Source organism: Xyrauchen texanus, chromosome 31 (genome assembly GCF_025860055.1).
Source record: "Xyrauchen texanus isolate HMW12.3.18 chromosome 31, RBS_HiC_50CHRs, whole genome shotgun sequence".
Classification (NCBI taxonomy): domain Eukaryota; kingdom Metazoa; phylum Chordata; class Actinopteri; order Cypriniformes; family Catostomidae; genus Xyrauchen; species Xyrauchen texanus.
Genome location: NC_068306.1, coordinates 16409911 through 16422451, shown reverse-complemented (window position 1 = coordinate 16422451; position 12541 = coordinate 16409911). Strand labels below are relative to the sequence as shown.

Below are 12541 nucleotides of genomic sequence, written 5' to 3'. Positions count from 1 at the left end.
CTTGGATGGGCTATTTCTGGCACTGTATCAGCTGGGGTAGGAGTTAGGATTGTGGCACAGATCATGTTGTAGAGGGACTGATGGGTATTAGACATGCTTATGGTGACTGCCAGTGTACAGTATGGTTATAAAAAGTTTGTGGGCTTCATATTTTCTTCAAGTTTATATTTACCTAGGTGAACTTTTAAGGTGCTGGAATTTCTTGGTTAGAATTGACACTGGCATAATGCCTAATCATATTGCAAAACAGTCACTTGTTTGCAACAGTAAAAAACATAACTGATCTTGCATATGCTAGAAGGCAGGATAGCCTTTAAAGTTGTTTTATCAAACTCTTTCCAAGATGCGTTCTGTAAAAAACACTGTACAATACTTGCATTTGTATTTTTGGGCACTTAAGCCACACTTCAAATGTATGAATTTCACTGCATTAAAAATCTAAATATCAAACCAATTGGCATCTGCTAAGAAATTATGCTGGAACATTTCTCAGAACTAACTTCACTTTTATAGCCATATTTGCAATGACTTTTAACCAGCTGGTGCCAAGGTAATTTTTAGTGGTTGTATGGTTTCAGTTCTCCTTAAAGTGATAGTTCACCCAAATCTGAAAATTTCTCATTTACTCACTCTCATGCCATCCCAGATATATATGTATGACTTTGTTCCTTCTGCAGAACACAAATTATGATATTTAAAAGTATAGCTCCGCTCGGTGTGTCTATACATTTGCAAGTGAATGGTGGCCTGAAGTTTGAATCTCCAAAAACCACATAAAGGCAATTTTTAAGTCCTTTTTTTATAATAAATCTTCACTTTCACTTCTATATTCTATTCTATTCTCTTTTTTTATGTCGCCACCTACTGGCAGGGGCTGGTCAAAGGTGGAGGTTTATAGTAAAAAATGTACTTGAATATTGATCTGTTTCCCACCCACATCTACCATATTACTTCAGAACACATGGATTAAACCGTCATACGGATTACATTTATGCTGCCTTTATGTGCTTTTTGGAAATTCAAAGTTTTAGCCACCATTTAATTGCCTTGTATGAACCTACAGAGCTGAGATATTCTTAATATTTATTTTTTTAAATGAATAAAGGTTGCTTTGCAGTCAGCTTTGTGACCTGTGGCACTGCTTTAACCGCCTCCAGGCAGCTCAAGTCAAGATGTTGTTGTTATATTTAGATCAGGCATGTGGTGGAATTTTCCACAAGGGACCTCCTGCTACCAATAGCTGGAAATGACTTGAATCACTTCTCAGTGCAAATTCAGCACATCTTGACCACTTTTTGTACATCCTTACAGACCAAAACACACAATATAGCCACGCAGCTTTCTTTTCTTTTCTATTAATGCCAGAACCCTTTGCCTTTGCTCTGTTGTACAACTTGAGCCAGTTTCAATAATATGAACAGAATTGGAGCTGTTGCAAAGTCACACTCTCGCAGTCTAGAAATGCATGCAGCTGTAAAACGAATCGGTTACTAACGTAACCTCTGTTCTCTCTAGATGAGGGAACGAGTATTGCGTAAGCTAGCTTACGCTACGGGAAAGATTCATCTTTTCTGAGATATTGAAGCCAAAAAATTATCCTTAATTTTGTATCCATTGTCAACGCAGCGCGGCAGCTGCAGACCTTGAGCGGGCTAGCTAGCGAGCTTATTGGTTGCTCTGCGGCAACTGCTGCAGCCTATAGACTAGCTTGGGCGAACTCGCATCCAATGAGAGGCGTCCGCGGCTCACTGCATCAAAGCCCGCCAAAAGGGCGTGACTAGAGTGCATATAAGCGTAGTTCAGTAGGCTGGAACCCTGGTTTTCATTGAATGAAGCGAAAAATCGCTCGTGGAGCGAGCACGGACGGTTACGCAATACTCGTTCCCTCATCTAGAGAGAACCGAGGTTACGTTAGTAACCGATTCGTTCTCTTACGAGAGGTTCTCTCGTATTGCGTAAGCTAGCTTACGCTACGGGAACCCCGCGCCAAGCATCCACTGCATGAGCCCCAGGGAATTAAGGGGGACCCGGGGGAGCCCTTGTGAGTGGGGAATTAATATTTGGCCGGCAAGAGTGCGGGCCAGTGTGTGTGTAGTACATAAGCACATAGACAGAGCGGTATACAATCTCAGTGCTCTGACTGGGCAAAGGAGATTGGCGTCGCGTTCGCTATCAGATGCTGGTAGCGCCGACAAGGAAATGATCTGTGCTCTGAAAGGAGTACCGACCACCTTGGGGACGTAGCAGTGTCTAGGCTTTAAAATGACCTTGGAGTCACTTGGTCCAAACTCAAGACACGCAGCGCTGACAGATAGCGCGTGAAGGTCTCCCACCCGTTTAACTGATGATAGGGCAGTTAGAAAAACGGTTTTAAGTGAGAGGTGTTTCACATCCACGGATTGAAGCGGTTCGAAAGGGGGGGCTTTCATAGCTTCGAGAACTATAGAAAGGTCCCAGATAGGAACCGATGGGGGGCACGGAGGGTTCATCCTTCTAGCTCGCCTGAGGAAGCGGATGACCAGCTCGTTTTTACCCTGTGACTGGCCGTGCAGGGGTTCAGCGAACGTCGCGACGGCCGCCACGTACACTTTGAGCGTGGATGGGGATCTGCCCTTATCCAGCAGCTCTTGTAAAAACACGAGCAGAGGCGACACCCCACATGTCCGTGGGTCCAGGTCTCTGTCGGTGCACCATTTTGAAAACACAGACCATTTTGACGCATAGAGTCTTCTCGTGGAGGGGGCTCTAGCGTGTATGATGGTGTTTATTACTCCTGGCAAAGCGACGCGTGGGTGATCAACGACTACCCGTGTAGCGCCCAGCGCTCTGGGTGGGGATGCCAGATCGTTCCGCGAGCTTGCGAGAGGAGATCTGCTCTCACTGGGATGGGCCACGGCGCTGTCAGTGACAGCTGTGTAAGCTCCGGGAACCATGTTTGATTCTCCCAGCGCGGGGCTATGAGGAGCACCGAGTGGCGCGTTTCCCTGATCCTCTGCATTACCTGTGGCAATAGCGAGACGGGAGGGAAGGCGTAAAGCGGGCGGTTGGGCCAGTCCTGGGCCAGCGCGTCCTCGCTTCGAGAAAAATATTGGGCAGTGAGAGTTCTCTTCTGGCGCTAAAGAGGTCTATCTCTGCTCTGCCGAATATGCGCCATAACGTCTGGACTGTTTGAGCGTGCAGGGACCATTCCCCTGGGGGAATATTGTCTCTGGACAGTCTGTCTGGGCCGTCGTTCAGACGGTTTAGATAGGATACCACAGACCTGTTGTCCGAGCGGACCAGGACGTGGTGACCCTGAATGATCGGGAGGAAGCGCACGAGCGTGTACTCGACCGCTATCATTTCCAGACAATTTATGTGAAGGAGCTATTCCTGAACTGACCATAGGCCAAAAACCGGAGAGCCCTCGCAGACCGCGCCCCAACCCGTGTTGGACGCGTCTGTCGAGATGACTTTTCGGCGAGATACAGCTCCCATCATCACTCCCGCTGATACCACTCGGCCACTGTCCAGGGCTGCAGAGCTGAAATACAGGTCTGAGTCACTCTGATTGGCTGGCGGCCTGTGGCCCAAGCCCGGCGAGACGCGGGTGTTTAGCCAATGCTGAAGCGGGCGATGCGCAGTAAACCCAGTTGAAGTACTGCTGCGGCTGAGGCCATGTAGCCTAGCACTCTCTGAAACTTCTTCAGAGGCGTGAGGCTGTTCATCTGAAATGACGCGGCTAGTCAGCTGCACACGGCGCACGCGCTGTGTAGATAAGCGAGCCGTCATTGCCACTGAGTCTAGTTCTATTCCAAGGAAGGAAATTGTCTGACTGGGCTGTAGTGAGCTCTTGGTCCAATTGACTGCAAGGCCCAAACTGTTCAGATGACTGAGGAGAACTGTCCTGTGAGACAGAAGCTCCGTATGTGACTGTGGCAAAATCAGCCAATCGTCCAAATAGTTCAGAATTCGCAAACCCTGACTCCGCGAGGGGTGCGGCGCCTGCATCCATGCACTTCGTGAAAGTACGGGTGCTAATGACAGGCCGAACGGAAGGACGGTGTATTGATAAACCTGGCCGTCGAAGGCGAATCTCAAGAATGGCCTGTGACGGGGATTTATCTGAATCTGAAAGTAAGCATCTTTCAGATCGAGAGAAATAAACCAGTCCCCCTGGCGCACATGCGCGAGGAGTTTGCTGGTTGTAAGCATTTTGAACGGCCGCCTTGTCGACGCTGAGAAGTCTGGCTTTGTTGAGCTGGGCGCTGTGAAGAGGCTCGTGCAGGAGGCTCACGTGGGCGGCCTGCAGAGGAGCTAGCGTGACGAGGCAGAAAGAGATTCATGGCTTGTGTGGCTTTTTGGACCTCTGAAAACCGGTCAATGATACCACTCACCGCGGAGCCGAAGAGACCGGATGGAGAGAGTGGTGCGTTGAGGAACTTAGAGCGCTCTGCTTCTCCCATGTCAGCTAGCGTTAGCCACAGATGTCTCTCGGTCACAGTCAGCGCGGCCATGCACTTCCCCATAGCTTGGGCTGCAGCTTTGGTAGCGCGGAGGGCGAGGTCCGTAGCACTGCCATAGAGTGCAGAGCAGATGCAGCTTGGCCGGCGGCGGAAGTTGTTCTGCAGGCCTTAGACGGGAGCACTGGTTTAGACCGCCATCTCGCGGAGGGTGGGCAAAGGTAGAAAGCAGCCGTCAAGTCTGTTGGGTGCCTGCTCAAGGGGCGGTGACCACTCGAGCCCGAGGCGGTCGACGGCCTGTGTGAGGAGGCGTGTTAGTTCCCCTTCGACTCCGGCGCGGGTCCTGCTGGATTCCTGGGCCGAGGAGGAGGCGTGTGAGCCTGACCACTCCTTGCTGTCCGAAGCCATGATGGAACAGCCCTTATCCTCCACTTCTTCGTCTGAGATGGCAGCAGAGCAGCCGCTCGGCGGCAACTGCTGGCGTCCTGGGTGGGCGGGGAGGGTGAAGGCGATGCTCGAGGGATGGGCTCGGCGAGGCAATCGCTTCTACCACTGTTTCCGGCAGCCTTTGAGAGCGGCGCTTTTTCTGCGCGGCTGAGCGGAAGGCGACGCGGCGGCCGGTCCTGAGTGCTTCGAGTCGAGCCCGCGAGGGTCGACATCGGCAGCTCCTCGCAGAGATCGCATCCGCCTGGCGAGGGCGAGCTCTGCATGCCCCAGTCCCAGGCAGAGAGCGCCAGATGATGTGGCGGTCTCCGGTGCTGAGAGGAGCGCGACAAGTGGAGCGAGGCATCTTAAAAAGACGCTCGTACTCTTTTGTGAAGTTCTTTAAGAACTAGCTTGCTTTTAAAAAGGATACGTCTCCGGATGGCGTAGCTTCGCAGGACGGCTGAAGGTGGCGAAGACGGCCGGCTTCTTCGGCGCAGTCCACGCTTGCTTGATGCCCCTCGAACGGCGACGCGGCTTCCGGTTCAGTGATGCGAAGAGCTTCACTGAAGAGATGAAAATCAGGGTTCCAGCCTACGAACTACGCTTATATGCACTCTAGTCACGCCCTTTTGGCGGGCTTTGATGCAGTGAGCGCGCGGACGCCTCTCATTGGATGCTGAGTTCAGCCCAAGCTCGTCTATAGGCTGCAGCAGTTGCCGCAGAGCAACCAATGAGCTCGCTAGCTAGCCCGCTCAAGGTCTGCAGCTGCCGCACTGTGTTGACAATGGATACAAAATTAAGGATAATTTTTTGGCTTCAATATCTCAGAAAAGATGAATCTTTCCCGTAGTGTAAGCTAGCTTACGCAATACTAGAGAACCTCTCGTAAGAGAACCGCACGTCTCATGGAGTCTTGGAAATTGTTACTTTTTTTGCCCTTTTTTATTTTTTTTTACATTTCCCTCCTATGTATCTCAAAGGTATTTTATATGTTTAACTCTTTCGAATTGGACTTTATAAACTCCTGTATTGTTACTCTACTTCTGTATGTAGCCTTTATCATGCATGCATACCTTTTATTGTAATGCTCTTCTCTTTTGACCTCCGAGTGCGAGTTCAAAACTGGCAGTCTGGTGGGTCAATTAGGAGCCTGTAAAGGAATGTATTGGTCTGGGAAGTGAGGTTAAGCTTTCCATTAGAGATGCTCATTGGTCTCACTCAGGAGAGCAACCTGAGATCACAGTTGTTCACACTTCACTTCTGTATTATTAGGCTCCCTAAACTGAGAATTCGTCTTAGGTTTGACTCTTGTAGCTGATAAAATGAGAACACTAAAGATTCCGTCTTAAGGTGTGTTGTCGTATATGTCATATATGTATGCTATATATTCAATTGAATATATAGCATATATATATATATCTCTATCTCGCAATTACTTTTACACATGTTGCAACCAACCTATTTTAGATCCTTGTATCAATATAATTTGTTTTATTGAAAACGCAAGCTTGGAATTCACAGATGGAGTTGTCTGGTCTGAAACACCTCAAACATAGGCAAATGATGTTAAACAAGCAATTAAAAGTTCCATTGTTGTTAAAAGAAATTTGAGTATTTTTGGAAAGCTGCTTGTCCAATCAAATTATCCAGGGGCCGGATAAGATGTTTAATTAATTTATTGGGTTGTTTCAAATGTGACCCATTCTGAGTCGGAAGTCTCGATTGGCTGTTTATGTAGAAATGTGATTTTTGACTAAAATGTGTTTTTGACTTATGATATTTTTATTTTCAGCTTAAACTATGTAAATGTTGTCGTGAATTATTTTTATTGTGGTTACCAATCATGTTAGTGCTCTCTCTCTCTCCATGGTATTTGCTCCATAGAAACATAATAATTAGTGTGTGTGTGTGTGTGTGTGTGTGTGTGTGTGTGTGTGTATATATATATATATATATATATATATATATATATATTTATTTTTTGTTAAAAAAAAACAAAGATGCACAACAGAGCTTTACAATATTAATGACAAAAAAAATCTGATTACCTGAGGCAAAAGTCTGCCGTGGCTGATTTAAAACATGCTGATATTCAGTACACTTGCTTTTTTGATATTGCTTACAGATAATAATTATATAACCATTTAATATTATATTATTGGTCTTATGAGTATTATTGTGACTAATTTGAATATTACACTTTTTACCGTAGTAATGTAGTAGTCTTAATTTCTTCTATTTCACACATCCGGTTGAATAGAGCTCTTAATTCAGTGTGACTTGTATTTGGAAAGACCTTTTTGAAGTTCTTTCTGTTTTTGAAGGGTTCGTTATATCAAGCTTTTCACGACTTGCAAGCTGAAATCTCTGAGCTGCAATGGTGAACATGGTCATTTGAGAGTTCACAGCCAATTATACACTAAACACACTGCTCTTGAGCAATGTAAATAGATACTATTGGACACGTAGCATGAAAATCAAGCATTAGTATTGTGTTGGGTTTGTGTGCGCACCTCCATATTATTTCATTAAATGACATCTTTCTGCTGTTAAATGAACACACTTGGTCATATCAAGACTTTTTTTTTTTTTTTTATTATTATTTTCAAATTGCCTTTGATTTCATCTCAAAACATATTACATTACATTTTGCTAATGGCAGCATACTTTAAAATGGTACAGAATTGAAGATGATATTGGACCATTTCATATTTTTTGGTATCGCGATATTTTGTTAGTATACCGGGCACCACTATGAATTTATTGTATTAGACAAGGCAACCTCAAGAGCAAGCTCATGTAAGCATACAATGTCAAAGCCTGTCATTTTATTAAGAAAAATTAAGACGCTCCTAAGAAAGAGTATGATTTCTTTTTAAATATTTGCAGTTGGAAACATTTACACGCATCAAATTTTTCCTTTAGAACTTCAAATGTTTTTGTGAATCTGCACCCAGAACTTTTTAGTTTTTTGTGGTTTTGTTTGGTTGTGGTTTTATTTTGGGTTAGCTGTTGTTTGTTTTTTGTTTTGCACTGGAGATTTTTCTCTCTAGGCCTTGATTAATTCTGTTCTCCACTGTTCCCTGCAGGTATTCCATACAACCATCTGACTGTTGGTGTTCCAAAGGAAATTTTTCAGAATGAGCGTCGTGTGGCCATCTCTCCAGCTGGAGTGGAAGCACTCATCAAGCAGGGTTTCAATGTGGTGGTGGAGTCAGGTGCTGGTGAATCTGCTAAGTTCTCTGACGAAATGTATACAAAGGCTGGGGCCACCATTAAGGATGTTAAAGAAGTTTTTGCATCTGATGTTCTGCTTAAGGTAGGTTCCTTTATCTCGCCTCTGCAGGTTTGAGATAAAGGTTTATTGTGAGTAGTGATTGTCTATTTCAGTGATCTCCATTCCACCTACACAGGTGCGCGCCCCCATGTTGAACTGTGCTTTGGGTGTTCATGAGGCCGACCTTATGAAAGATGGAGCTTCCCTTGTCAGCTTCATCTATCCTGCTCAGAACCCTGAGCTGATGGACCTCTTGTCCCGGCGAAAAGCCACCGTCCTAGCCATGGACCAGGTGCCCCGTGTTACTATCGCCCAGGGTTATGATGCCCTCAGCTCCATGGCCAACATTGCTGGGTAAGGCCATCTAAAGTTGAAAAGCAGTGTGATTGAGCTCTTCCATTTTTGAGGCAGTCTTTGATAGCTTGTAATGTGTGAGTGAAATGAAGCACAGACCTTTAAAAAAAAAAAAAAATGCTCCAGGTACAATCACGCTGCTCTGCGTCCAATCTACACAGCTCGCATACTTTTTAATGTTTATTTTTGGTGTTGTGGCCAGATCCCAAACAAACAGTTGAACTTCACAGATCAGAAAGTCTTGTGTGACATTAGTGTCAACAAATGTGATGTTTGTGGCCAGTGTAAATCGTATCTTAATTTCTACCTCATAAGCAGCCATGACTGATGTGCCTCTGTTTTTGTTGGCAGCTACAAAGCCGTGGTATTGGCAGCAAACAACTTTGGCCGCTTCTTTACCGGTCAGATCACAGCTGCGGGGAAGGTTCCCCCTGCTAAGGTATGTGCTGGCTTAACCGCATGCACGCTTGAAGTGTTTTGATTTCAGTTTGCTTAATTCATTACCATACACTTCTCACATTAGCTCTTGGAAGAACACATTAGCACTGTTGATACTTTGTCCAGTTTGAATGTTCTATATGTTTCAGAGCTTGACTTTAAAATGAACTGTTATTATTGGCAGGTGTTGATCATTGGAGGTGGAGTGGCTGGGTTGGCCTCTGCTGGCACTGCCCGTGCTATGGGTGCCATAGTCAGGGGGTTTGACACCAGGTAAAAGGCTGTTCGTCCAGATCATATGACTGGAATATTCTGTCATCATTTACTCACCTTAGGGCTGTCATGATTATGAAATTTGGCTGAACAAATTTTTGCAATTATTACAATTGTCTGTTTTAGGTCTATGACAATTAATTATCTCTCTCTTAGGGCTTTCACAATTAAGTGCCATGTGTGCTTCATACGCCTTAAGAAGTCATTTTTACTTATTTAACTTTATAAATCAAATAATAAAATAGGGTTGTAAGATTTCATTTTAAGGCTTGAATGACATGAAATATAGTATCTAAATATTTCTAATCCTTCTAATATTTTTCTCTATTTGGTCAACTTTAGATTTATAAAATTGTATATTTACAGTGTTGTTTTTGGAACTCATATATATATTTTTTTAAATGAAATATATTTATATTTATTTTTCAAATCCTGCTGTTCTGGACAGGAGCTGCTCTGTTTGAGATCAGTGGTGCAGCTCAGTGATGCAGCTCAGTGATGCTCAGAGTTCAACCGAATGATACACAAACACGCCGTTCATGGCATTTATATATTTACTTAAAATTCCCTTATTTGGGCATTAAAATGTGATTGGAATTTAAAGTGCACAATAATCACAGTTATGTCAAATAACCAGAAGGATTATTGAAAAATCTACATGTTGTTCCAAACCACTATTAATTCTTCTTCTGTTGAACACAAAACATTTGCACGCAGCTTTCTTCCATATAAAGACCAGAAGCTGTAAAGCTCCGAAAAGAAAAATATTGCACCCTAAAATTAGTACATACAACTTCTGAGGTTTATTCCAAGTCTTCTGAAAAAAAAAGAAAATTATGCTTTTGTGAGGAATTGACTTAAATTTAAGTAGTTATTTGCTAAAATTCTTGCCTTCCACCATGGTGCTCAAATCTTATACTTGGATGATTTTTGCTCCATAGACCCTCTTTACACTATTGGGTTTTGGAAAATGAAAGTAAAGGATTGCAGGGTGAACCTCGATTGTGGTGATTTGGAGACCACAGGAAATGTAATTTTTGCTTATCTATTTGTTCCAACATTAAAAGAAAAATGTCACTTACATTTCTACAACTTTTCAAATAAAGAAAAAAATAGAGAGGGCTGTATTATGACAGTCAGAAGAGGGACGATGGCAATTTTTCTGTCACTCTCTCAGCAGCTGTATTAGCAGCCCCATCACAGCTGTGGTAACTCATTTTTAAAACTAATTCCAAGGTAATTTAATACACAGTACAGTTATAAATGTGTGCTAAAAAAAATAAAAATTGCATACATACAAAAGTTTGCTAGATTTATGCTGCTAAATCTGGCGGAAATGTATCCTCACACTTTTGTGAAAAGGTGTGTTTTTTTTAAAAAAAATTTTTTTTTTTATATAATCTGATTTGATGGATGCTCAGTTTTGGGGAAGTTATTTTGAAATTGTAGCTTTACAAGCTACTCGTAACTTAAAGTAGATAAACTACAGACAATATGCTCTTTTAGAAAAGTAGTTAGATACACTACAAGCTACTAACAAAAAGTAGCTAAATACATTGAAGCTATTTAAAGATGAAAATATTTAGATATATAAAAATGTTATAATATTGTTTAATTTTGCAGTCAGTTATGACTCCAGAATTAAATATCACCTGATAGTTATATCAGCCACAACATAAAAAATACCTGCCTAATATTGTGTAGGTCCTCCTCGTGCCACCAAACAGTGCCAACCCACATCTCATAATAGCATTCTGAGATGATATTCTTCTCCCCACAATTGTACAGAGCGGTTATCTGAGTTACCATAGAATTTGTTAGTTCGAAACTTTGTCTATGTCTAGCCATTTTCTGTTAACCTCTCATCAACAAGGTATTTCTGTCCACAGAACTGCTGCTCACTAGAATTTTCTCAGACTGGTGCCAAAAACATCCAGTGAGTGTCAGATGGAAATGCCTTGTTGATGAGAGCGGTCAACAGAGAATGGCCAGACAATGGCAAAGTTTCGAACTGACAGTCCATGTCCGATAACCGCTCTGTACAATTGTGGTGAGAAGAATAGCATCTCCAAATGCTATTATGAGATGTTGTTGGCGCTGTTTTGGTGGCACGAATGGGACCTACACAATTTTAGGCAAGTAGTTTTAATGTTGTGGCTGATCGGTGTATTGGCTTATACATAGGGTAACATTCCCTCACGAAAATGAATCGTGGTTTGACTACAATAAACAGTTTAACCATGATATTTGTAGTAAAACCATAGTAACCACAAAAATAACCATGGTTACTACAATATTACTATTTACAAGGGTTAAACAAATAGGTTGACAGCATTAATTTGAACACAAATTTATACTTAAAGCTGAACTTTTTCTGCGTTAAAATACTTTCTCCTTTCCCAGCTTAATGTGCAGAGACTATTCTAAGTTAGCCATTCATAAGTTAATTTTCCAATGAAAATTACTGTTCAGAAACGTGCTTAGATCCGCCCAACAACCTTACTCAACCAATCGCGTGAGTTGAGGGCGGGTCTTTCTCTTTGACCAACGGCAGACGGGGGCACGTTTTCAGAAAGCTGTTTTTGAAAACGTTTATTTTTGCAATTACATTTGGTGCCGCTAGTGGCACAAAAAGTCATACTTCCGCTTTAAAATACACTAATAAAGTAGAAAACACCATATTTTATATATCTGAATCAAAATATAGTGATAAACAGCAGCAACTAACTAAATATTTCATTTATAAAAGAAGCCATGTCCCTTTAAGACTGCGTGGGGCTCAAGTGAATCATTTATTTGAACCACACAAAATTACAGACTCAGTAAAATGAACTGGAGTTTCCATTGCTAATTGCGTTCGCAAAACAACATGACAAATACAGCGTTTTGTGACACTAAAGCGCTACTTTTTGGAAATTGTAGCTTGTTATTGTAAAAGCAACAGTATTGTGAAAATGGCTAAACTGCTGTAATGCAACAGAAACATATAGTTGCTGTAAAATGTTAGTTGCTTAGCTACTTCTAGTTAACTACTCCCCAACACTGTAGATGTTCTTAGTCAAATTTCCTTTTTTGACCATTTACACATTTGTGTTATATTTTACCTTTTGAATCGTTACTCTAATGACGTTGATATTGTCTAAGGTTCCAAAAATAAGATGATTGAAAAGGTCTCCGTAGAATGCAGTAATGTCACTACTAATACTGCCAGCATTTGAGTGTACATATTTGACATTTTTTATTTTTTATTCCCTGAATATGTGATCACCTACTATATTTTAGCCAAGCTCAGTGAGTTTAGAATAAGTGCCCTTGACTTTTTTGCTTAAAC

At 42.7% G+C, this 12541-nt stretch overlaps 1 protein-coding gene across 1 annotated transcript in view; it reads left to right on the top strand.

Annotated features, from left to right (window-relative positions):
- nnt (nicotinamide nucleotide transhydrogenase) overlaps positions 1-12541 on the top strand; it is a 62814-nt gene that overhangs the window by 4839 nt on the left and 45434 nt on the right. Inside the window, exons 3-6 of the mRNA XM_052100746.1 lie at positions 7958-8187; positions 8282-8499; positions 8851-8938; positions 9122-9210. Coding sequence (XP_051956706.1) covers positions 7958-8187; positions 8282-8499; positions 8851-8938; positions 9122-9210 — 625 coding nt within the window. The remainder of the gene's footprint in view (positions 1-7957; positions 8188-8281; positions 8500-8850; positions 8939-9121; positions 9211-12541) is intronic.